Source organism: Mastigoproctus giganteus, chromosome 10 (assembly GCF_048544385.1).
Source record: "Mastigoproctus giganteus isolate SK-2022 chromosome 10, ASM4854438v1, whole genome shotgun sequence".
NCBI classification, from domain to species: Eukaryota; Metazoa; Arthropoda; class Arachnida; order Uropygi; family Thelyphonidae; genus Mastigoproctus; species Mastigoproctus giganteus.
In genome coordinates this window covers 59,524,042-59,549,943 of record NC_143584.1, presented here as the reverse complement: position 1 = coordinate 59,549,943, position 25,902 = coordinate 59,524,042, and the positions used below count along the sequence as shown (strand labels likewise).

Sequence of the window (25,902 nt, the reverse complement as noted above, 5' to 3'; positions counted from 1 at the left end):
GTATTTTAATTTTGTCTTATGTTGCATTTAATTCTTGAATGAGGCCATATCGAAGTTTCATCTAGGTTGTGAAATAAACCTACTGTGATTTATATGAAATATTACAGTGTCTTTTATCTTCTTGTGGGGTAATGAAATCTAATCTGTTGTGTTATGATTTTAAAGAACTTAATGTAACTTTGCTCTATGTTTATATGAATTGCATTATTGTGTTGTGCTGTGTTGCATGTAAGATGTATAGATGATGATTTAGTTCTGAAAAGCTCCCTCTGGTCTCACATCTTTCAGGTCATATGAGATTGGATGTGGATTTCTGTATCAGTCATGCACAATAAACTAATGTTTACTTATTTATGTATTGATTATTGTTTTTATTTACAAAATAAGCTTTTTCCAGGGTCAGAAATTTCAGAAGCCATTTATAGTTGCAGAATACAGTAAGTGTATTTTCGTTTTTTTTGTTTATTAATTTAATTGATTATTCATTGAAATCAACATTAACTACTGAAGCACATGTTTATCTCTGTAATGTTGTTAAAAGGGAGGAAATATGCTGACATTTATACAATCTCTAGTGAGAAGGGACTTTTCTGTACAGAATAATAAATATAGGGAATTGCTCTTACCTATGTACATTTGAGGTCCTTTGTAATGGAGTAGTCAGTTTGCACTTGCCATTTCTTTGGAGAGGTCTGAGTTAAAATCACATTGGAGACTGTAGAATGCCATTCAAAACTGTGGTGGGGTTGTCAGTTAGAAAGTAGCTCTGATGCATTGCAGCTGTTTTTCAAATCATCCAGTAGCCTCGATAGCCCTGGGGGCAATGGGGTAGGATTAAGGCTTGCCATAGTATTATATGATCTACCTTAGAGATACTAAAATCCCAGATTGGAGCACATTTATTTGCTTTATGCACTAATGCCAGCAGTACTGTAAAAAAATTTGAAGAATTTGAAATAAGTATTGATTATACATCAAATTTGGACATTATGGGGTTATTCAGAAATGTGGTGTGACTTTGATATTGGGATGAATATGGTGATTATGACATCTACAGAAATTACATGATGGCAGGAGGTAGGGTACACCAGAATAACTCAATAATATTGAAGTTAATCTGGTGTGAAAAAAAAAAGCAGTGGGAAAACAAAATAGGTAGAGCTATGGAATGTGTCAAATGACTGTGATCAGCATAGTGAACAATTATACTATACAGACAAACATAGCAGGTCTAGCAAATCAGAATGTCTTTTAATGGGGGATATTAACCTTCTCGATATAGATTTGATCATGTCAATTGGTTGCTTAAACAGTACCAAAACATTTCTGGATTTATTGCATGAATTTTATCTATACCATATTAAAGAGATAACAAGGTAAAGCAATATTCATTTTTCGAGTTGTCAACAGTGATTCATCATGTATTAAGAATTTTCAATTAATGGAACATCTGGGTTTCAATAGTTATTTCTTTATACATGATTGTTTTTCGGGATAAATGGAAGGAGTTTATTTTCAGAAAGGTGATTATAATGGGCTCAGACATTTTTTAAATCCTTTTCAGTGGGACAAATTCTTTAACAATTGTTAAAAAATGTAAATGGTAAATGGGAAGTGTTAAGGGAACGTATGGAAGGTAACCATAGAGGCTATTAAGATTTTTAAACCACTTAAGAGATATTTTTTATGGTTTAGATCAAAATAGATATCAGACTGAGGAGTTTAGTGGCAAACAGGAAAATGCACGGGATGATTACTATTGTTATGGGACACAGATTTCTAGTGTGTGTGTAGTTCCATTTCTTTTAATACGTATTAATGTATTAAAGGAAAAGGAATTATTTTAATATGTTAATACTACATTAGAAGGAAAGGGATAAAGTCATGTTGGTCCACTTGATGTATGATCCTGTACAGCTTGCTGAACAAAGTCATTTAATATCTTGCATCTTCATTCTCACACTAACAAATTTTTGTTACCTGGCCAAAGTACTGTGATGGACTATTGTAACAAGTAGTGTATGTTTATTTCATTTCATGCACATTAGGAAATGCTTGGATATATTACGTACCACTGTGTGACCTTATAAGTGCCACCTTCACTACAGCAGCTATTCTTTTCTACTTCACTGCGCCCTTCATGACTGTCTCCCCTTGCTCTCTTTGATTTTTTTTACTTGGTCTCTGTCCAGGAAGCTCAGGCAACCCTGGTGGAGACCAGCCAGAGAATTGTAGGCAGCTTGGCTACCGGTGTGGCAGGCAACGTAGAGCGCCCCCCCCCCTTGTGGGAACAAGGGGCCCTACGGCCAAAAGCCAGGACACACAACAGAATCCAACACAATATTTCATATACAACACACACACTTTCTTTGCCTCCACAGAGTTCATATGGTGTAGATGTGGGGAAACCAGTGGAGGCATCTTTCCCCTAACATGCACACACCACTGTGTGACCTTTCATTCACAGTGTGGGGAAAACACACCTTATCCGTACAGAACATACTGCAAATATATGCTGTACTGGGAACTCAGCATGCACAGTACATGCCAATCTATACATATGGATGGAAAACTGACACTGATGTCGGTGCAGCAGCATTATTTCCCAACATTACCATAGTAAAGAAACTTACATATTGCAATCATAACAAACAACAAGTTCTCTTTTGTTGGACCCCTGGTCACGTTAGGATTTCTGGAAATGAATATGCAGACCTAGCTGTCAAATCAGCTACAGATCGTATGGACCAATCCATTAGTACACTGATCTCAGACTATTACAAGTCCATTATAAAGAAGCAATGTCTTGAACAATGGAAACACATCTGGCAAAGTCAAGGTGATAACAAGCCGCTCCTTATAAAGAAAGATCTCCAATCATGGAAATCCAGTATGCATGAAAATAGACAATAAGCAATCATACTAGTCCAATTGTGAATAGGCTGCTGCCCACACCTAACACAACTTTATCTGCTTACAGGCACTGATCCATCACAGTGCAAAAACTGCAGTACCCAGCTTACTGTCCAGCCTGTACTCATAGTTTACACCATATACAATAGCGACTGACAAACTGTGTTTGCCTCATTTTACATGACGAACATACCTTTCAGTATTGCTGACCTAGCAATATGTGCCAGTAGCTCCCCTCAGGCAGTCAGCAGCAATGTGCAACAGTGTTCAGTATTCTTAATTCCATCCTTACAAGATAACGTGAGAGCTTTCAAACTTTTCATTTCACAATTTATTTTTTCCACATTTAAATACAATCGAAAATATATTTGCATCTTGCTAGAAATAATTGCCAATAAAATGAGTTCTGTTTGGCAGCATGTTTTACCCCATTTTGCAAATGATTTCACTGGTTTGGAATCGCAAATTCAGACAATTGCCGAAGACATTGTGAAGATCAGAAAAGACTTGGGATTCAAAACTTTGAACACTGTCAATGTACGTGACTGCATTGACTCACATGCAAATGACTCAGATGATTAGCATTAGCATTAGCATTAGTAGAGGTATGATGCAAGAAAGCAAGCTTATGTAGCATCAGCCAAAAAAAAAAAAACCACTTCCATTTCACCCCTCCGTTCATTTGAAATACCTGTCCAGCTGAGCCTTAAATTTATTTAGGCTATCAAGTTCCACAACAAGGGATGGAAGTCTGTTCCACCACCCAACTACCCGCTGGCTAAAGGCAAATTTCCACACATCTATCCTGCATCTGTCTTTCCTCAATTTGAATTTATGCCATCTCAGGAAGTGATTATTCTGAGCAAGAGGTAGAATCCCATCAGCATTGAGCATGCTCAAACCATTCAAGACTTTATACACCTCAATCAGATCACCTCGCAGGTGCCTAGTCTCCAGACACTGTAATTTGCAAAATTTAAGCCTTTCTTCATAAGAGCAACCTTTGTTCCATTCACTAATCTTGTTGCCCTTCTCTGTACTCGTTCCAACAGCTGTACATCCTTCTTAAAATGAGGCCTCCAGACCTGTATACAGTACTCAAGGTGTGGCCTGACCATTGCCTTATACAAGGGGATAATCACCTTGTTATTCCCTGCTAGAAAAATTCCTGTATGTCATTGACAAGACACTCTGCACTACTCTTGCAGACCGTCTGCACTGCTCAGAAAACCTCATATCTGCCTGCACAATTACCCCCAGGTCCTTTTCGTTCTCTACCACTGTCAGTGTAGTACCACAGAGTTGATACATCACTCTGGGGTTACTGCTTCCCATATGAAGTACTTTATATTTGTCAATGTTAAACTTCATTTGCCACCTCTCAGCCTATCTGCTCAACTTTTCTAGATCCTGTTGCAGCAGCGGACTGTCATTAGTGTCCTTAACAATCCTGCCAACCTTCATATTGTCTGCATTAAGCTTAATATACATTAAGCTTGATATACCATAATCAATATCATTTATAAATACAGAAAACAACAATGGACCCAACACTGAACCCTGAGAGACTCCACTAATAACATTAGTCCACGATGAGCAGTGTCCATTGATTACTACTCTCTGTCTTCTCCCACTCAACCATCCCTTTATCCATAGCACTAATTTGCCTCCAGTGTCACACTCCTCCAATTTTTTCAGGTCTTCCATGTGCAACAGTATCAAAAGCCTTTCTAAGATCCAAATATATGATATCAAAGTTATTCCCTGCATCCAGTTCCTTTGTGACCCCATCATAGTATCCAATCAAATTGGTCAGGCAAGACTTTCCTTTAAGAATATCATGCTGTGTCCGAGTTGTAACTGAAGTCTTGTCTAGATGATTCTGCAGTGCTTCTTTAACCAGTGCCTCCAAATTTTCCTGGAACAGAAGTTAAACCTAACAGGTCTATAATTACTTGTGTCGCCCTTTGATCCTCCTTTGTGAATTGGGGTCACCTTTGCACATCTCCAGTCCATGGGTACGTCCCCTGAGTCCAAAGAAGCTCTCATAATTATGGCTAAGTGTTTGCTTACTTGCTTTGCAGAGTTTAAGTCACCTCTGGCATTCCCCTCCCCGAATAACTCCTCATGGGTGAATGTACATGCAAAATTCTCATTTTGTATGTTAGCCACCTGGGCAGGATCATCAACAGTTGAACCATCAATATCCAGTGGACCAATCTGATTCATCCCTTTCCTTCTAGAGTTTACATAGGTAAAGAATTCTTTTCTGTTTTTCTTTGCGTCCTTTGCCAATGATTTCTCATAATCTGCCTTTGCCTGCCTAATCTCCTTTGTGACTTGGTTACAGACCAGCTTATATCTGTCATAAGCTTCCATGTCACCCATTTATTTATATGTATCCCATGCATTTTTCTTTCTCCCACATGTCTCATTAGTTCATCTGACATCCATTTAGGCCTAAACCTTAACAATATTTCTTAGTTGGTATGTAAAGCCTAGTAGCTTCCAAGATTAATTCTTTGAATGCTTCCCATTTTGAATTTGCTGTTGTAACATCAATAGTTGGTCCCACTATATAGAATTTAAATACTGTCTCAGACCACCGTAGTCGCCTTTACAAAAGCAAAAACCCTTCCCTTTACCCCTGATGGTAGTTACCTCTTTGAGTAAATCCCACTTCTGCACACTGTAATCAGGATGCTACCTAGTGGTTCCTTTATCTGCAGATTCTTTATGCATGAAGAATCACTACTGATAATCAGATCAAGAGTATTACTCCCTCTAGTTGCCTCCCGAACATACTGATGTAGAAAACGATCATCCAACAAATCCACAAAGGCCTTGCCAGTGTGTGAGTGACCAACCCACAAATTCCAGTCAATATCTGGGAAATTAAAATCCCACATTATAAGACTCTCTGATTTACTGGCCCACTCTCTTTCCCTGTACAGTTTCTTATTGTACTCATCAGAGTCATTAGGCCTATAGCACACTCCTACTCTCAATTTTGATGTCCCAATGCTTATGTCACACCAAACTGACTCGACACTGCACTGTCCAGCGAAGTCGACTGGCACATCTCCAGTCCATGGGTACCTTCCCTGAGTCCAAAGAAGCTCTCATAATTATGGCTAAGTGTTTCTTAACTAATAGCATAACCCCTCCTCCCTTCCTATAATGTATATCCTTCCTGTACACATTCTACTCCCCAAATTCCAGTTCTGCATTCCTTATATCTGTGTGACACCATGTCTCTGATATCCCAACAATATCTGCCTTTGATGTTTTGAGCAATACCTCAAATTCATCAAATTTATTTACCAAACTCCTAGCATTGGTGTACATTAGCATTAGCATTAGCCTTAGCATTAGCATTGGCATATGATGCAAGAAAGCAAGCTTATGCAGCATCAGCCAAAAAAAAAAAAAATAAATAAAAATACGCTCCCGTTTCACCCCTCCGTTCGTTCCAAGTACCTGTCGAGCTCAGCCTTAAATTTATTTAGGCCATCAAGTTCCACAACAAAGGATGGAAATCTGTTCCACCAACCAACCACCACTGGCTAGATGATCCTGCAGTGCTTCTTTAACCAGTGCCTCCATTAATTTTGCTAGAACAGAAGTTAAACTAACAGGTCTATAATTACTTGTGTTGCCCTTTGTGAATTGGGGTCACATGCACCTGTTCCTATTCTTAGCTACCCTAACACAACCCATGTGTTCACTTGTGCACGCATAGAAGCAGTGCAAGAATCACTTTCACCTCTGCCAGTGGCTACTCTTAATCTATTAGTCCCTGTATCCCCCCAAGTTAGCAGTTTTCTGACCCTAACACTGCCTCGATAGCATCAGCAAATATTCTTGCACCCTTTCTATTTAAGTGTATCCCATCCCTGTAAAACAGTCTCTCCTGTTAACAAGTACAGACCAGGCTGAAAAAAATTCTATCCCTTGAGCCTTGCACAGTCTATCCATGGTCGAATTGATTGACAAGGCTCTCGTCATATACTCCCTCCTATCGTGACTTGGCAGAATTGGAGACACTTTCAAATTCAATCCTAATGCACGGCTTTTTTTCAACAGTGACCTGTACTTGTTAAGTAATTCTGTCGGTCTCCCACTCTTTATATCATTAGTGCCAACGTGTACAACATTATGATGGAACCCTCCTTGAAATTGACGAGCAAACTGTATATGAAGAAGAGGAAAACAATTTTCCTCTTCTTCATTAGCATTAGCATTAGTAGAGGCATTTGATGCAAGAAAGCAAGCTTATGCAGCATCAGCCAAAAAAAAAAAAAACCCACTTCCACTTCACCCCTCTGTTCGTTCAAAATACCTGTCCAGCTGAGCCTTAAACTTATTTAGGCTGTCAACCTCCACCACAAGGGATGGAAGTCTGTTCCACCAACCAACCACCCGCTGGCTAAAGGCAAATTTCCGCACGTCTATCCTACATCTGTCTTTCCTCAATTTGAATTTATGCCCTCTCAGGTGATTTTTCTGAGCTAGAGGAAGAATCCCATCAGCATTGAGCATGCTTAAACCATTCAAGGCTTTATACACCTCTATCAGATCACCTCGCTGGTGCCTAGTCTCCAGACACTGTAATTTGCAAAACTTAAGTCTTTCTTCGTAAGAGCACCCCTTTGTTCCATTCACTAATCTTGTTGCCCTTCTCTGTACTCGTTCCAGCAGCTCTACATCCTTCTTGAAATGAGGCCTCCAGACCTGTATACAGTACTCTAGGTGTGACCTGACCATCGCCTTATACAATGGAATAATCACCTCCTTATCCCTGCTGGAAAAATTCCTGTATATCATTGACAATACTCCATGAGCTACTCTTGCAGTCCGTCTGCACTGCTCAGAGAACTTCATATCTGCCTGCACAACCACCCCCAAGTCCCTTTCATTCTCTACCACTGTCAGTGTAGTACCACAGAGTTGATACGTTGCTCTGGGGTTGCTGTTTCCCATGTGTAGTACTTTACATTTGTCAATGTTAAACTTCATTTGCCACCTCTCAGCCCATCTGCTCAACCTTTCCAGATCCTGTTGCAGCAGCATAGTGTCAGTAGTGTCCTTGACAACCCTGCCAACCTTTGTATCGTCTGCAAACTTGGACATTAAGCCCGATATACCATCATCAATATCATTTATAAATACAGAAAACAATAATGGACCCAACACTGAGCCCTGAGGGACTCCACTAATAACATCAGTCCACGATGAGCAGTGTCCATTGATTACCACTCTCTGTCTTCTCCCCCTCAACCACCCCTTTATCCATAGCAGCAATTTGCCTCCAATGTCACACTGCTCCAATTTGTGTAGCAGTCTTCCATGTGCAACAGTATCAAAAGCCTTTCTAAGATCCAAGTATATAATATCAAAGTTATTCCCTGCATCCAGTTCTTTTGTGACTGCATCATAGTATCCAATCAAGTTGGTCAGGCAAGACTTCCCCTTAAAAAAACCATGCTGTGTCTGAGCTATAACTGAAGTCTTGTCTAAATGATCCTGCAGTGCTTCTTTAACCAGTGCCTCCATTAATTTTCCTGGAACAGAAGTTAAGCTCACAGGTCTATAATTACTTGTGTCAGCCTTTGATCCTCCTTTGTGAATTGGGGTCACATTTGCACATTTCCAGTCTATGGGTACCTCCCCTGAGTCCAAGGAAGCTCTCATAATTATGGCTAAGGGTTTGCTTACTTCCTTTGCTGCCTCCTTTAATATAACTGGATAGATCCCATCCACCCCGGGTGCCTTTCTTGTGTTTATCTTCAACAGTTTCTCCTCCACTTTACTCGCAGTTATTTCAAGATTCTGTAGCTTACTGCTAGAGTTGAATACACCTCTGGCATTCCCCTCGCTGAATAACTCCTCATGTGTGAATGTCGATGCAAAATATTCATTTAGTTTGTTAGCTACCTGAGCAGGATCATCAACACTTGACCCATCAATATCAAGTGGACCAATCTGATTCATCCCCTTCCTTCTAGAGTTTACATAAGTAAAGAACTCTTTGCTGTTTTTCTTTGCATCCCTTGCCAAGGATTTCTCGTAATCTGCCTTCGCCTGCCTAACCTCCTTTGTAACTTGGTTGCATATCAACTTGTATGTATCATAGGCTTCTGTGTCATGTGTTAATTTGTATGTATCCCATGCATTTTTCTTCTCTGCCATATGCCTCATTAGTTCATCTGACATCCATTTTGGCCTAAACCTTGAACAATATTTCTTAGTTGGTATGTAAAGCCCAGTAGCTTCCAAGATAAGTTCTTTGAATGCTTCCCATTTTGAATTTGCTGTTGGTAACATCATCAGTTGGTCCCACTGTATAGAATTTAAATACTGTCTCAGTCCATCGTAGTCGCCTTTACGGAAGCAATAACCCTTCCCTTTACCCCTAATGGTAGTTACCTCTTTGAGTAAATCCGCTTCAGCACACTGTGATCACTGCCACCTAGTGGTTCATTTATCTGCAGATTCTTAATGCATGAAGAATCACTGCTGATAATCAAATCAAGAGTATTACTCCCTCTAGTTGCCTCCCGAACATGCTGATGTAGAAAACAATCATCCAATAAATCCACAAAAGCCCTGCTAGTGTGTGAGTAACCAGCCCCCAAATTCCAGTCAATATCTGGGAAATTAAAATCTCCCATTATAAGACACTCTGATTTACTGGCCCACTCTATTTCCCTGTACAGTTCCTTATTATACTCATCAGAGTCATTAGGCCTATAGCACACTCCTACTCTCAATTTTGATCTCCCAATGTTTATGTCACACCAAACTGACTCCACACTGCACTGTCCAGCGATGTCGACTGGCTTCACTGCCTTGGTTTTTATGTGTTTCTTAACTAATAGCATAACCCCTGCCCCCTTCCTATCCTGTCTATCCTTTCTGCAGACATTGTACTCCCCAAATTGCAGTTCTGCATCCCTTATATCTGTGTGACACCACGTCTCTGATATCCCAACAATATCTGCCTTCGATGTTTTGAGCAATACCTCAAATTCATCAAATTTATTTACTAAACTCCTAGCATTGGTGTACACGCAAGTATACCTGCACCTGTTTCTATTCTTAGCTACTCTAACACAACCCATGTGTTTACTTGTACCGCACTGGCTCCCAGCAGTCTCTGAAATACCATGCATCTTGTTTTTCAGGCTTCTGCTCATTCTAATAGAAGCAGTGCAAGAATCTCTTTCACCTCTGCCAGTGGCTACTGTCAGTCTATTTGTCTTTGTCTCCCCCCAAGCGAGCAGTTTTCTGACCCACCTAACACTGCCTCGATAGCATCAGCAAATATTCTTGCACCCTTTCTATTTAAGTGTATCCCATCCCTGTAGAAGCAATCTCTCCTGTTAACAAGTACAGTCCAGGCTGAAAAAAATTCTACCCCTTGAGCCTTGCACAATCTTTCCAGGGCCGAATTGATCGACAAGGCTCTCATCATATACTCTCTCCTATCGTGTCTGGGCAGAATTGCCCATACACGATAGGAGGATAACACTGAATAGTGGATAACACTGAAGTATTATGAATGGAGATCTAGATGTTGAATGTAGCATCAAGATACGGCAAATTTTACAAGATGTGATGTGATGCTACAAAGACTTGTACTCCCAGAAAAGAAGAGACTTCTTCACCAGACTTTATTATTGAAATATCTAAATAAACAATAAAGCTTTTTTCTCATTTCTCATGATGTTACCTTTTTTAATTGGCTATCAAGTAGAAATTGGGTATAGATTTATTATAATTTGTTTATAGACTGTTTCTGTGGTATGCATTCAATTAAAACCCATTATAATTATACCTCAATCAGCATGGTTTCGCATAACACTGGTTTCGGTACCAATTATCAGTGCTATATGGGGTATTGCTGTATATTATTATTATTTTATTTTTTTTAACTCATTCATCCTCTTTCTTACATCAGGGGGTGGGGATACAATGGTGTGTAATGTGTATTAATATACTAGTAAATAATAATTAAGGCTAAATAAGTAGAGTTAGGAAGAAGTTAAATTAGGGTTGGTCACTACTTAACTAAGGCACTATGTGGTTTGTGTTTTTTCACTCACACTCTCATTCATTCTTCTTGTTTTTTTCTCATTTGTTCAATTCTTTCTTTCTGCCCTGCACTCTCAAGGCACTCCAACTTACTATTATTTATTTTTTTTTTTTGGGGCGCTGGCCCGGCTGCAATTTGCAAGCCAGGGGAAAATGCAGCATGTGTTCATGTTGTTAGTATTGTAATAGCGGTTTTGTTGTGTACATAAGCTAAAATGTATTATTATTAAATATTTGATCATTTAGCTAGTTTCTATCATTCATTCACTCAGTCTCATTTACCATAACTCTCATTCCCTCCCTCTTGCTCCCTTATGGGTCACTCTCTTTCACCAAATCTAGCACTCATGCCCATTCTTTCACCAAATCTAGCACTCAGTGCCCAGCCCATTTAATCAGTCTTTCAGTCTACTTTGCATCCCCTTGCTACTAGCTTATTAGTGTTTTTCAGCTAAGCTGCTTCCCTGGCTGCCTGACATCTACCTCCCCTACATATTTACATAGCAGATGTGTGGGAGCCCCAAGGTCCCTGCATAAGACAGGATATGGCTGGGGTGAATGCCAGTCAATCCGGTATAGTAATGTTCAGTTTTCTGTCAGGGTGCTGAATATGTCTGCCCTGTCAGTTTAAAATGTCATCCTTTGGGCATGGTGAGAGACATGGGCATTTTTAGCCATTGATTACACTAGCCAATACAATTTTTACCTCCAAGAACTTAAATGCTGTTTTTAATCAAGTTTTATGTGTAAATTTCAAAAATCACCATGATAGTTTCACATCACGTCACAGTTATTAAATATAGAGGGAGTTACTTTTTACCAAAATATGCCAATTTCACATAATTTAGCCAGTAATATATGACATACTGATTTTACTTTAATGGATATAAGCTAATTCTCTTAATTTTAGCAATGGATTCTGGCCTCGGTTTGTTCGTAATAAACATAATCAGACTTCTACCTATGGTTCTTACGTTAAAATTCCCATGCAACAATTTACAATTTGAAGAGAGCACACTTAGTTTTTGGTGAGGATTTTTGTAAGCTAGTCAAAGTTTTTCAAGTAGGAAAGTACTTCTCAGGGCTGCAAATCTATCCTTCAAACATAAACCACCTCTCGAGAGTAGGAGGGGTGCGGCCTGCAACCCTTGTGCTAGCAGTAAAATAATTTCTGGCTCTACCTGCCGATTCGCAAATATTTTTCCTTTCAGTGTTTTCACACGAGTAGAACTAGTAAGTTGCCACATCTGTGTACTGTCTAGTGATAAAAATTGAATTTGTATTGTTTTTATATTGTAGTGTTCAAAACTGAATTTATGTTTTCAGAAATTAATTTAGTGCTACAATGAATAAGCAGACTTACAGGAAGTGTATCAATCATCCAGACAATTTTTGTTATGTTTGTGAGCTGGTTACCTCAAAGACTCAAAGGAAAAATATCTATGACATTACAAAACTTTCATATTCTTTTTATTTCGGATGCAAAATTGGTGATCAAGACAAACTTTAGGCACCTCACAAGTGTTGTATTACCTGTATGACAAACCTTAGGAAGTGGTTATTTCCATGGCAAACTCAAAGCGTTATCCTTTGCAGCCACTATGGTTTGGCAAGAACCATCTAACCACATTAATAATTGCTACTTCTGTATGACAAATATATCTGGTATGTCTAAAAAAGAAAACACACTATAATATATCTTCTGCAGTTCGGCCCGTTCCACACTGTCATGATTTGCCAGTACTAGTGTCCCCAAAACTTGAGATAACTTGAAGCCTCCACTTCACAAGATGTCAACTATCAGCTAGTAAGCTCGGGTAGTGAGGTACATTTAATCAAATAAGATGAGTTGAATAATTTGGTTTGAGACTTAAATTTGCCAAAAGAACAAGCTGAACTATTAGGTTCTATGTTACAGCAGTGGAATATATTCTCAGCAGGAACAAAAATTTCAGTGTTTCGAAAAATACATGAAAAGTTGTCAAAATATTTTGCTATGGAGGACAGCATGTGATTTTGCAAAGACATTATTGGACTTCTGAAAGAATTAGGTGTTTTTCAAATAGGCCTCTGGGGTTGGGTATATTCATACTATGATTTTTAGCGTTTCTCACCAACCATTGAAGTAAAAACGAAAACGAAAACCTTAAAAAGCCTTATATTTAAATTTACAGTAGATCAAACAAAATAAATGTGATTATACAAATAAAATATTACTGATAATAAAATACTGAATTAAGATAGAACAAATGTAGTTTACAGTGAATGTACAAATAAAATGATAATAAAATACTGAATTAAAATGCAATAAAATATACTAGATTAAAAGCGCTAAAATAACTGAAGCTTTCAAAGGCTTCTGCCTTCTTCCTCAACAGTGCACTTCTATTCTGCGGTGCCTCATTAAATACCAGCAGGCTCATGGTGCATCCACGTAAACGTGTACTGTTCCCGTACATGTTGGAACCGGAAGCGGCTCCGGAGCATTCCAGGCGAAAACGTTCATTCCCTCCAAGGATTACCGCCTCAAAGAGGGGATGAATACGTGTACCCCTGTCTCTATTTATATTATTCTCAATAGAACTAATTCGTAGGCTCTCGAGCCACTTGCGGTCCCAAAATCTATGCGCCCGATCAGTGATGACTGCTTCGTCCGGGGAGATATGATGTTGCTTCTCCCAAAAATGTTCAGCTACGGCGGAATTTACCATAATCCACATTTCTTATCATGTTTGTGTGCTCCCCCAGACGATCTTTGAGGCGCTGTTTTGTTTCCCCCACATTAGGTGTTGTGCATAAGTCAGATGAATGGCGTTTATTCATAGATGCCTCAAAATTAAGTTTAAAAGCAGTTTTGGTTCAAAATGGCAATGAATTTCCCTCAGTTCCTGTGTTTCATTTAGTTGGACTTAAAGAAAGTCATGAAAGCATGTCTAAGGTTCTACATGCTGTGAAATACCAGGATTATTGTTGGAACATTTGCAGTGATCTTAGCAGTGGGATTTCACAAAATGTTGTTTTTTGTGTTTGTGGGACAGCCGTGTGACTGAAGAATTATGTTGTGCAACACTAGAACAGTGGGACGAGTTCATACCAGGACAATGTAATGTAAAATATATTCCTTTAATGCAATCAAACAAGGTTCTTCTTCCACTCCTGCACATCAAACTTGGATTGATGAAAAATTTCGTGAAGGGACTATATAAAGAAGGTAACGGATTTGCATACTTGAGAAGTGTGTGTCCTAATTTAACTATGCCAAACTTAAGGAAGTGATTTTTGTAGGACCCCAAATTAAGAAACTCGTGAAAGATAGTGTTTGAAACCCAGTTAAAGGAGGTTGAAATGGCAGCTTGGTGATCATTTAAGGTGGTAGTATGATATGAGTTGGTGTCTAATTTAGTCGAGTGCTACAAAAACACGGGATGTTGAATGTTGTTGAAAATTCATTGTCTTCATTGCCATCTTGAATTTTCCCCCGAAAATGTAGGAGATGTGAGTGATGAACAAGGGGAGCAGTTTCATCAAGATATTTCACAATGGAAAAGCAGTACTAAGATCGCTGGGATCCTGTAATGATGAGGGATTACTGTTTGTTCCTTGTGAGGGAGAGTAAGCAGGAATACAGTAGGAATACAGTCTTAGTAGCAAACGTTTTTAAGGACAATTACATATGTGCTGATTATATATTATTGAAATATAACTATTTTGCTATGATTTAGGATATTTTTTCCGCAGTTAAATGAGTTATAGAGAACGTGTAATATTTTTTTTATACTTGTATTACAAACTTGAATTAAATATATATGCCCCTTTATTTTAACATTTAAACGTTGGTACATCTTTTGTTTTTCTTCTCATTTTGAATACTTTTTGTGTAAAATTTGTGGAAGTTTTATAGTTTTTCTCTTGTATTATGAATAAATGTTCTTGTCCCCTGGAAAGGAGCCAATTTCTGCTATTAGTTGAGTTCTGGGATGACAGATTATATATTCATAAACTCTCACCACAGGTACAGTTCGGCTCTATCAACCCTAATGCAGTTAATTTAGCCTTTCCTAAGAGTTATGACATGTCAATATAAAGGTAGTAAAGAGTCCAGGGGTTGTAATAGTATTTTCCATATAGTGCAAAGAAGCCACAGGCTTTTGGTGCACTGGCAAAAAAAAAAAAAAAAAACCCAACCAAGTAGATCATAAAACACAAATTATATGATTCCCTTCTCACACAGGTAAGTGTTTTTTAGGTCTTTGAATTTATTAAAATTGTCAGCCTCAACTACCTGCAAGTGCAACTTGTTCAAACTATCAGTGACTCGTTGGTTAAAAGAAAACTTCCTACAGTCTAATCTAATCTAAACCTCAACCCCTGTAATTTGAATTTATGACCCCTAGTTCTGGAATTCTTTAGAACAGTGAGAATTCTGCCTTAATTCATTTTTATAATTCCTCTCAGAGCCGTATAAACGTCAATCAGGTCACCTCTGAGGTGCCTGGTTGCCAAGCTCTGTAGCAAACAACCCGAGTCTTTCCTCATACGGTCATCATTCTGCCGATCTCACCATTCAAGTTGCCCATCTTTGAACCATTTCAAGAAGCTCAATGTCTTTTTTTTTCAGATGAGGTCTCCATACTTGAATACAGTATTTCAAATGTGGTCTTACAATTGCCTTATACAGTAGGATTATGACCTCCCTATCTCCACAGGATTCAATAAATAATTGATAGGACACCATGGGCTTTCCTGGTTGCTTGTCTGCACTGCTCAGAAAACTTTATCTGCCCATATTGTAACTCCTGTATTCTTTTCCTCCTCCACTGTTTTTTATTCAATCCTGCCAAGTGTATAATTTATTTGTGGGTTGCTATTCCCCAAGTATTTGTCCAATATGATACTTCCCTTTAAGCACACGCTTCTTGATTAGACCAGGGTTCGAGCCCGTCACCACCAAATACGGAGGATGCGGAAAGGTCAGGAAATGACTACTGCATCTCCCGGAGCAATATGGCCGTAGTTGCTAATGCTCCTAAAAAAAAAAACAAACAAACAAACAAACAAACAAACTTCCCTTTATTTTTTATGATGTCAATTTTAAATCAGATAGCTTCCCTTTATTTTTTACAATGTAAAAACGAACAGAAGGGTGAAATGGGAGCGGTTTTTTTTTTTTTTTTTTTGGCTGATGCTGCATAAGCTTGCTTTCTTGCAGCGTGTACCTCTACTAATGCTAATGCCGCATATGGTTTGGTCACCAACATTATAATGGTTCTTTAGAAATTTAACAGATGCACCGTTTTCAAACTTTTGAATAATTTCAAGTTTTTGTTTAATTTGAAAGCACAACTGTTGCGTTTGCCCATCATTTTCGTGATTTCTAAACAAAAAAAAAAAAAATACAGTAGTTACTATAAAAAAAAAAAAAATTCCAACATCCTGACATACATAACGAAACAAAATTTGTCTTTTTGCAGTGCAATGGAACACAACAATCAATGCGACGCACTAAATCAAACAAAACATTTGCTTTCTTTTTTTTTTTTGTTTTGAGCAGTAGGTGTGAAGACAGCGGGGGTTGCAAAATAATAGGCACACTAATCTCCCAATGACGACTTATAACACCCGTTCTTGTAGCTTATTTATGACTCGCAAAATATCTGTTTATACCTATTCTAGTTATTACTTGAATTTTATGATTTCTTGTTTTTTTTTTTTTTTTTTAATTTGGAGTCTTGAAGTGTCCCGGTTAAACCGCTTCCCAGTTAATCGAATCCTGGTAAATTGAGAGTCTACTGTACTTTATTATTACCATATTTAATGTTGGTAATGTCTTATTGTGTGTCTAATTTATCAGTTAAACTTTATTATACATATGTATGTACAAGAAAATCACGTTATATATGGGGTCAGCAGGTGTTCACTTATATCTGCGGTTTCAGCCATCCACAGTAGGTCTTGGAACGTATCCCTCGCGGATACGGGGGTCTTACTGTATTCACATTTTCCAGTTTACAGTATGAAATTGCTAGTTCTTTGAACGTACTACTTTTTTCATAATTTGTTTTGGGAGGAGGGAACATAACGACACCTACCTCCTCATGCTGCAGTATATCCACTTTGGGCTTTGGGCTAACCATTGCCACCTGTGGCAGAAACCACTTGGTTTGTTTGTTTGTTATTTGGATTTTAGGAGCATTAGCAACTAAGGCCATATTGCTCTGGGGATATGCGGTGGTCATTCCCTGACCTTTCCGCATCCTCCGTATTTGGTGGTCACGGGCTCGAACCCCGGTCTAATCAAGAAGCGTGTGCTACGCACTGCTGCTCCTGCCCACCTGGCTACGGAGGCGCCAACCACTTGGTAACCAGGTCTCTGGTTTCCTGCTCCCAATTTGTTTACCATAGATCATGAGCTTTGTGGCTATTTTTTTTCTTTCAGTCTTGTTGGTGTTGGCAGTGTCAAGGGCTATTCCCATAAATTTTGTGATTTTTAAGCTTGTAATATAAGATTTCTTGGCTACTTCCAAATGAAGGGGGAGAGTACTTGCCAGCACCTGCAGTGCTGGCGTGCTCACAGTGCAGCATTCTCTGAAGCATTTTCCTTTTTATTGAATCTAGTTTATACCTGTTTCTTACTATTTCCAAGCAGGTGAACCACGCACCAGCTCCATATGTTGTAACAGGTAGGAACACTGCACAGTATATGATTGTCAGGAGATCAGTAGAGTGAGCTCCCAGTTCATGTATATTTTTTGTCTGCTGATCCTGGCAATCATGCCTGCATAATTTCTCACTTTCTCGCCAAGTAAGCCAAATGGGGGTAAAAAGTTAATTTTAAGTCAAAGACAACTCCTAAATATTTTAGTGCATTTACCATTGTATTAATTTTGATTTGTGGATGTCTTATGTCTAAAGTTCCTTTTAGAAGTATTTGTTTGGTTTTGTCAGGTGTTATTTTGAGCATGTGCATTTGTGCCCACTTATGTAGCTGCAAGAGGGCAGCATTTGATCTACAGCCATTCCTGTGTTACCTTTTACAAGGAGAATCAAGTCATCCGCAAAGGCTAGGCTTTCCACGGGGCCCAGGTCCAAAGCCAGAAATTTATCCAGAACAATGTTCCAGAAGAAAGGGCCAAGGATCAAACCCTGCAGGCAACCTTTATTCATATGGCTTGTCAATTCCTGGAACCTTGTGCGTACTGAGACACTTCTGTCTTTAAGGTAGCTGTTAATTATAGAGGTTTTGTGGGGAATTTGTCTAGCAGAGTGTCCTTAAGGACACTAGGATACCAGAGTGAGTCAATAGTCCCAGCAAAGTCTATAGAAATTGCCAACATATACTTTTCCTCTGTGTTTTTAACTGTTGTTAGGCTTCTCTGTAGTGTTGAGATAAGATGCTATATATTAATCTTTCATATATTTTCCTTAGTACAGAGAGTAGGGCTATAAGTTTATATAACCTCAGGGACTCACATCTGGTGAGTATGGGCTTTGCACACCCAGGGTCCTGAGCTGGATATCATCATTCTTCTCTTTCTTGGTGATTCCTTTCTATTTTTTCTCTCTCTCTCTCTCTCTCTCTCTCTCTCTCTCTCTCTCTCTCTCTCTCACTCTCTCTCTCTCTCTCTCTCTCTCTCTCTCTCTCTCTCTCTCTTAGGGTAATTCAGAATTTTTTTTTTGGCTGGTGCAGCATAAGCCTCAGGCTTCCTTGCACCATATAGCTAACGATAATAATAATAATAAAAAAAATGATTTCACACATGAGTAGTTATTCAGGAAGGGGAATGCCAGAAGTGAAGTAAACTCTGGCGGTGAGCTACATGATTTTGTAATAACTGAGAGGAAAGTGGAGGAGAAATTGTTGAGGATAAACATAAAAAAGGCACCTGGGGTAGATGGGATCTATCCAGTTATATTAAAAGAGGCAGCAAAGGAAGTAAGCAAAATCCTTAGCCATAATTATGAGAGCTTCTTTGGACTCAGGGGAGGTACCCATAGATTGGAGATGTGCAAATGTGACCTCAATTCACAAAGGAGGATCAAAGGCTGACACAAGTAATTATAGACCTGTGAGTTTAACTTCTGTTCCAGGAAAATTAATGGAGGTACTGTTTAAAGAAGCACTGCAGGATCATCTAGACAAGACTTCAGTTATAGCTTGGACACAGCATGGTTTTGTTAAGGGAAAGTCTTGCCTGACCAATTTGATTGGATACTATGATGTGGTCACAATGGAACTGGATGGAAGGTATAATTTTGATATCATATGTTTGGATCTTAGAAAGACTTTTGATACTGTTGCACATGGAAGACTGCTGAACAAATTGCAGCAGTGTGGCATTGGAGGCAAATTGCTGCTATGGATAAAGGGATGGTTTAGGGGGAGAAGAAAGAGAGTGGTAATCAATGGACACTGCTCATCGTGGACTAATTTTATTAGTGGAGTCCCTCAGGGTTCAGTGCTGGGTCCATTATTGTTTTCTGTATTTATAAATGATATTGATTATGGTATATCAAGCTTAATGTCCAAGTTTGCAGATGATACAAAGATTGGCAGGGTTAAGGACACTACTGACGCTATGCTGCTGCAACAGGATCTGGAAAGGTTGAGCAGATGGGCTGAGAGGTGTCAAATGAAGTTTAACATTAACAAATGTAAAGTACTACATATGGGAAACAGTAACCCCAGAGCAATGTATCAACTCTGTGGTACTACACTTTCATTCTCTACTCAGTGGTAGAGAATGAAACGGACCTGGGGTAATTGTGCAGGCAGATATGAAGATCTCTGACAGTGCAGACGGGCTGCAAGAGTAGCTCATGGTGTCTTGTCAATGATATACAGGAATTTTTCTAGCAGGGATAAGGAGGTGATTATTCCCTTGTATAAGGCAATGGTCAGGCCACACTTTGAGTACTGTATACAAGTCTGGAGGTCTCATTTCAAGAGGGATGTAGAGCTGCTGGAACGAGTACAGAGAAGGGCAACAAAGGGTTGCTCTTACGAAGAAAGGCTTAAGTTTTGCAAATTACAGTGTCTGGAGACTAGGCACCTGCGAAGTGATCTGATTGAGGTATATAAAGCCTTGAATGGTTTGAGCATGCTCAATGCTGATGGGATTCTTCCTCTTGCTTAGAATAATCACCTGAGAGGGCATAAACTCAGATTGAGGAAAGACAGATGTAGGATAAATGTGCGGAAATTTGCCTTTAGCCAGCGAGTGGTTGGTTGGTGGAACAGACTTCCATCCCTTGTTGTGGAAGTTGATAGTCTAAATAAATTTAAGGCTCAGCTGGACAGGTATTTCGAACGAACGGAGGGTGAAATGGAAGTGGGTTTTTTTTTTTTTTGGCTGATGCTGCATAAGCTTGCTTTCTTGCATCATATGCCTCTACTAATGCTAATGCTAATGATTTAGAATCAGTTTAGTTTTACCCTACTGATGACTAGTCGTTGCGATAGTAATCCTGCTCAGTACGAGAGGAACCGCAGGTTCGGACACTTGGTACATGTGCTTAGTTGAGTGACCAGTGGTGCGAAGCTACCACCGTTGGATTATGACTGAACACCTCTAAGTCAGAATCCTGTCTAGCCACTGCAATGATACCGTTCGTGCCTCGCACGTTGAAAGACTGCGCTAGCCGGAGTTGCTTTTGTACTGTCACGGCACAATCGCTCTGGCGATGAGGCCGCTAGAACAGGAGCATCATGGCAGCCGTTGAGACCATGCGGCTGCTTCTTCCGATGCCGCACCATTCAGGTGTAACGTGCGGGCACCAAATCATCCACAGACGACCTGGGTACTTTTAAGAATAAGGTACTTTTTAAGAATCAATTTTATAAAACAGCATTTTTCCATATTTTTGTGAATATTCCCTCTGTCATGCAGTTGTCTATTAATTTTTTAAATACTATTTCTGCTAGTTTTTTTATTATTTCAACCTCTAATAGGTCAAAACCTGGACATTTATTATTGTTGGTTTTAGATAGTACTATTACTAATTCTTGTATAGTAAACAGAGGTTCTATATTGGCATTGTCAAAATCAGTATTTTCTTTCACAATGTCAACCTGGGCAGGGGAATAGTCCCAAGCCTCAGTCTGGATGATACTGTCTAAGATGTTATTCACAGATTCTGCCCAATACAAGGTTGTGGTTCTATCTGGTTTGACAACTGTTTCTATAACAGAAAAGGCAGTTTGTTGGTCACTATTCTGCAGACAACTCCTCAGGGGTCACTGTTTCCAGAAGTTCCCACCAGATGCTTCCAGGATTCTTTTTTCCTATCTTTAATGAGGGCTGTATACCTGATTCTTGAGAGTTCTATATGAATTTCTCAGTGCATCCACTTTGTTTTGTGGCCAAGATGTTCTGGCTCTTTGAAAGTGTCTTCTCACCTGGTGCACCCTTCTCCTTAGTATATTCAGTTCAGGACACATCCAGTGGACTACCTGCTTCCTCGGTTTTTTTCTGTTGTATGGAGAGGTTTGCTGTTTTTACTAAAATGTCTGTCATGATCAGCGCTTGCTTGTGTGAGCTACATTTGTTGTTCGATCTAGAACACACATTTTCCTGTTTTTGCAGCTCAGCTGTTGTTTGTTCTATGAAGATCTGCCAGTTTGCTTTTTTATATTAAACATTTTAATGTCTAATAAAGACTGTTGGGTTATTTGTAACTGCCTGTTAAGTTTGTAGGTGATAGCTCTGTGATCTGATGTAGTTCAGGCTGCCTGGACACTCCAGTCTGTAATTTTATTGGCTGTTCAATTGGTGGCAAGGGTGACATCAGCATCACTCTCCCACATGGTACTGCTAAAAGTTGGTAGGTTGTTGTTAGTTTAGCACTAAAGGAGAGTGGCTATATAATCTGTTAATATCTGGCCATTGTGTGTGCCTGCTCTGTCTTCTGCATGGCTATGCCATAAGGCTGACTGGTAGTTGACATCAGCACACACCCCTATGATATTTGCAGTAGGTGGCAAGTCTGTGTCTGCTTGTATATATTCTGTGGTAGAATTTATATCATCACCAGGTCTGGAATAAAGTGAGATAACGTAGAACTGTCCTACAGCACGTAGGACAGTTCTATGATATGAGCACACACTGGGGAGCAGAGGTGACCCACCTTTGTGACTGTAAGGTCAGTATTTTTAACTACTATTATAGCCTCTTTGGTATCCTTGAACCCTACCCATATGTGTGTAGGGCTCTTGGAGAACCAAGATGTCTATATAATTTTATTCTAGTTTTAGCTTGATCTGAACTACAACAGTTCTTGCTCTTTGAGCATTGTTTGATGAGATTTATAGTCCTAGTCACATTTATGTTTTCAATATGGCCCATAATTGGTCCTAGATTGTATTAATTTTATCAATTTTTTTTATAGCAGGAGAATTTGTCATCCCTGATGTTAGGGCAGTGGTCAGTCAGCCACACCACCTTGCAGGTGGCACATTTTGGCTGCTGATTTTTACTTCTGCAGTTTTTATAGTCATGCCCAGCCACTGCACAGTGACCATAGACAGATTCTTTCTGACTGAAGTCTCTGGAAGTGTGTCCATATCTATGGCAGTTATAACATTTTGTTATAGAGAAGTGCCCCCTAACTCTATAACTGGTCCAGCCAGCATAGATTCTCTGTTGTCCTTTTAGATATTGCCAGATTCTCAGGGAAATCTCAGCGATCACATTGAGCTGCCCATTTTTTCTGCTCTTAGTTGCTCTCTTTAGTACAAATTCATCCACAAACTTGTCTAAAGTTAGAATTTCCTTAAAAAGTTTTTATAATAGATAAAAACTTTTTATAATAGATAAAAGATTAGTATGTTTGAAGTCCTTCCTTTGGGTTTGTCTGGTTTTGGCCTAGTTTAAATATTTCAGGATGATTTTGTACCCTGTCCTAGTCTTCTTTTGTTGCCACCTCTAGTATTATGCCATCATTTCTAATTTTTCTTAGATTGTTAACTTAACATCCTTAAGATGATGTTTTAGTTTGTTTATAACTTTCTTTAACAGCTTTGCTTGTCTTCAAGTCAGAGACATCATTTGGTCTGAGAATAATGAGGTTAGTTTCTTTAGTAGCAGTAGTCTGCTTTTTTGTCCCTTTTTTCAGGTTCGTATTTTCATTTTTGGCACTAGCTTTAGCTGTTTGCACATAGGATATAGTGTTCATTTGCTTATAATTGTCCTTTTCTGGTGCTGTCGTTTCCAGTTTAGTTTTCAGTATTCGATTTTCCAGGTTAAGTTCATTTAGTCTGTGTTCTAAAACAAACCAATACTTAATAATTTGCAATCTTATTGCAGACTAATCTGTTAGTCTGTTTATGAGTCTTATTTCTTTAGTTTGTCTTATAGGGTGAGTTATGTCCAACAATTTTTGGAATTTTGTTTCTTCTTCACTTCTTGGTGGTTCACTTACATTGTTTCTAGTATCTTTAATTTCTCCTTGTGCCTTCCCTTTCTTAGCTTTCTAGGTACATTATGGCCTTTGCTGCTCTTGCATCATAAAGCCTACAAACAAACAAACAAACAAACTTAGCTTTCTTTGTGCTAAGGGGGCCTGGAGGATAATTTTCGGGTTCATCGTTTGTTGTATTGTTTGGGGTTTTTCTCACTTCAAGCTTAGGGAGACTGTTTAAATATCCCTGTTTTGGTCTTTAGTTTTTTTTTTCAGTTAAAATTAACAAATATGAAAAAAAATATTGTTTCATATTTGTTAATTTTAACACTTCCTTTTTACAATATTGCAATTGTATACACTCTAGAAAATCCAACGATATATTATTTGTTAGATTTCACCTATTTGCAACTAACTTATGATTGAAGGGTAGGGTCGTGTTTTTTGTATAACAGAAAGAAGCATGGTTGAAATTCTAAAAATAAATCAGATCCATACCTATACACTTGTTCATTATTACCAATAACATATCCTAAACAAAATTTAAGCCCTAAAAACTTATTATTTCTCAACTTCTGAGAGCTTAAAAATGTAACGTTGGCCCCTATACGATTGCCATGGTGATCATTGTATTGACCGTATCAGTTCAGTTTCCTTTCTCTGTATGGGTCTTCAAAATCCAGGAATCCATGGTAGAATGCTTGAAATGATTCAGAAAATATCAGTCTTCCCTGATCAGTGTCCACCATATATGATCAAGCGCCGCTCCGTGTAGACATGTCCATTCAAAAATGCCTGTATGGATTAATGTGATGTGAGAGAGAGAGAGAGAGAGAGAGAGAGAGGGGGGATTCCACAGAAGTCGGCATTAGCCAGTTAAGTGTTTTTAATATTTATTAATAGTATTGATGTAGCAATTTTATGTTTGATATGTAAATTTGTCGATAATACATCGGTGGGCACAATGCTTAATGATAGTAATTGAGGTATGTTACTTCAAGAGGATCTAGATAAGCTTTGCAGATGGACTGAAAAATGGCAGTTGATAAAAGCAAGGTACTATATTTGGATAGCAGTAATTCTAGAAAATAACAAATGCTTATTGCCCGCTATTTACTGAGCACAGAAAAACCAGCACAGAAAACTAAGCCAGCTGCCGCTCCAATATCGATACCTCCTTGAGCCCCAGCAGTACAAAAATTGAGTGGTAAACTAACAGAACAGAAAACCCAACTGTCAACATCAGTACAAGAAAAAATTGAATGTTTAAATCTGACAAAACAGTCTTGGAACTCTCTGCAGAGGAAGAAATGGATCAGTGTCCATACTTCCCAAAAAAGATAAATCAAAGTTAAAAAAGTAAGCCTTCAGCACTTCAGAAGCCAACCAATGGATCCACTAACCCCAAGTAATGGCTAAATTCCTACAGTGAAATTGTTGTAGATTCCAGCAAAATGCAGAAGATATCAAAGTACTCCTGAAAAAAGCGTGAACCAGCATGCTTTTGTTTTCAGGAAGCTTATCTAAAGGCAAATGATGACCCCCACCATGCATAACATTACTATTATTCGTAAGGTTAGAATTGTGGATGGTCCTCCTCATGGAGGAGTCTTTATCCTTGTGGGCAATCAGACCCCATTTCATCCTTTGCAACTTACATCCAGCATAGAGGCTGTTTCAATTTGCCTTACAGTGGAGTCCTTATTAACAATCTGCTCTATTTATTTGCCACCTGGGACCAACATCCCCCAGAAAGATCGTGATGATCTTGTTATGCAGTTGCTTTGCCATTATTACTTCTTGGGGATTTTAATGGTGTAACACCCTGTGGCATAGTGTTGACATCAGTGGAAGAGGACAAGTCATAGAGCATATACCTACTGATGACAGTGACCTGTCCCTTCTAAATGTGGGAACAAACACCTTCATCCACATGCCTAACCATATGTTTTCTGCTATTGATCCTTCTATCTTCTCTCCCCTCTCTTTTTCCTTTTCCCTTCTCTTCTCTTCTCTTCTTGGGGAAGTGATCACTTCCCATATGGAATCGATTATTTCCCCTGTGATTACCTGCTTACACACTGAGAGACTTTGTTTTCCTTTAAGGTTACCACACTAGCATTAGCATTAGTAGAAGCATATGATGCAAGAAAGCAAGCTTATGCAGTATCAGCAAAAAAAAAAAAAAAAAAACCTTCCACTTCACCCCTCTGTTCATTTGAAATACTTGTCCAGCTGAGCCTTAAATTTATTTAGGCTATCCACTTCCACAACAAGGGATGAAAGTCTGTTCCACCAACCAACTACCCACTGGCTAAAGGCAAATTTCCGCACATCTATCCTATATCTGTCTTTCCTCAATTTGAATTTATGCCCTCTCAGGTGATTATTCTGAGCAGGAGGTAGAATCCCATCAGCATTGAGCATGCTCAAACCATTCAAGGCTTTATACACCTCTATCAGATCCTCGCCGGTGGCTAGTTTCTACACACTGTA

At 38.9% G+C, this 25,902-nt stretch overlaps 1 protein-coding gene across 2 annotated transcripts in view; it reads left to right on the top strand.

Moving 5' to 3' along the window:
- Positions 1 to 25,902, top strand: part of LOC150079048 (CD109 antigen-like) — a 1,092,235-nt gene that overhangs the window by 275,692 nt on the left and 790,641 nt on the right. For both annotated transcript variants that reach the window (XM_090384122.1, XM_090384121.1), the window contains exon 9: positions 398 to 437. In XM_090384122.1, the coding sequence (XP_090240248.1) occupies positions 398 to 437 (40 nt within the window). The remainder of the gene's footprint in view (positions 1 to 397; positions 438 to 25,902) is intronic.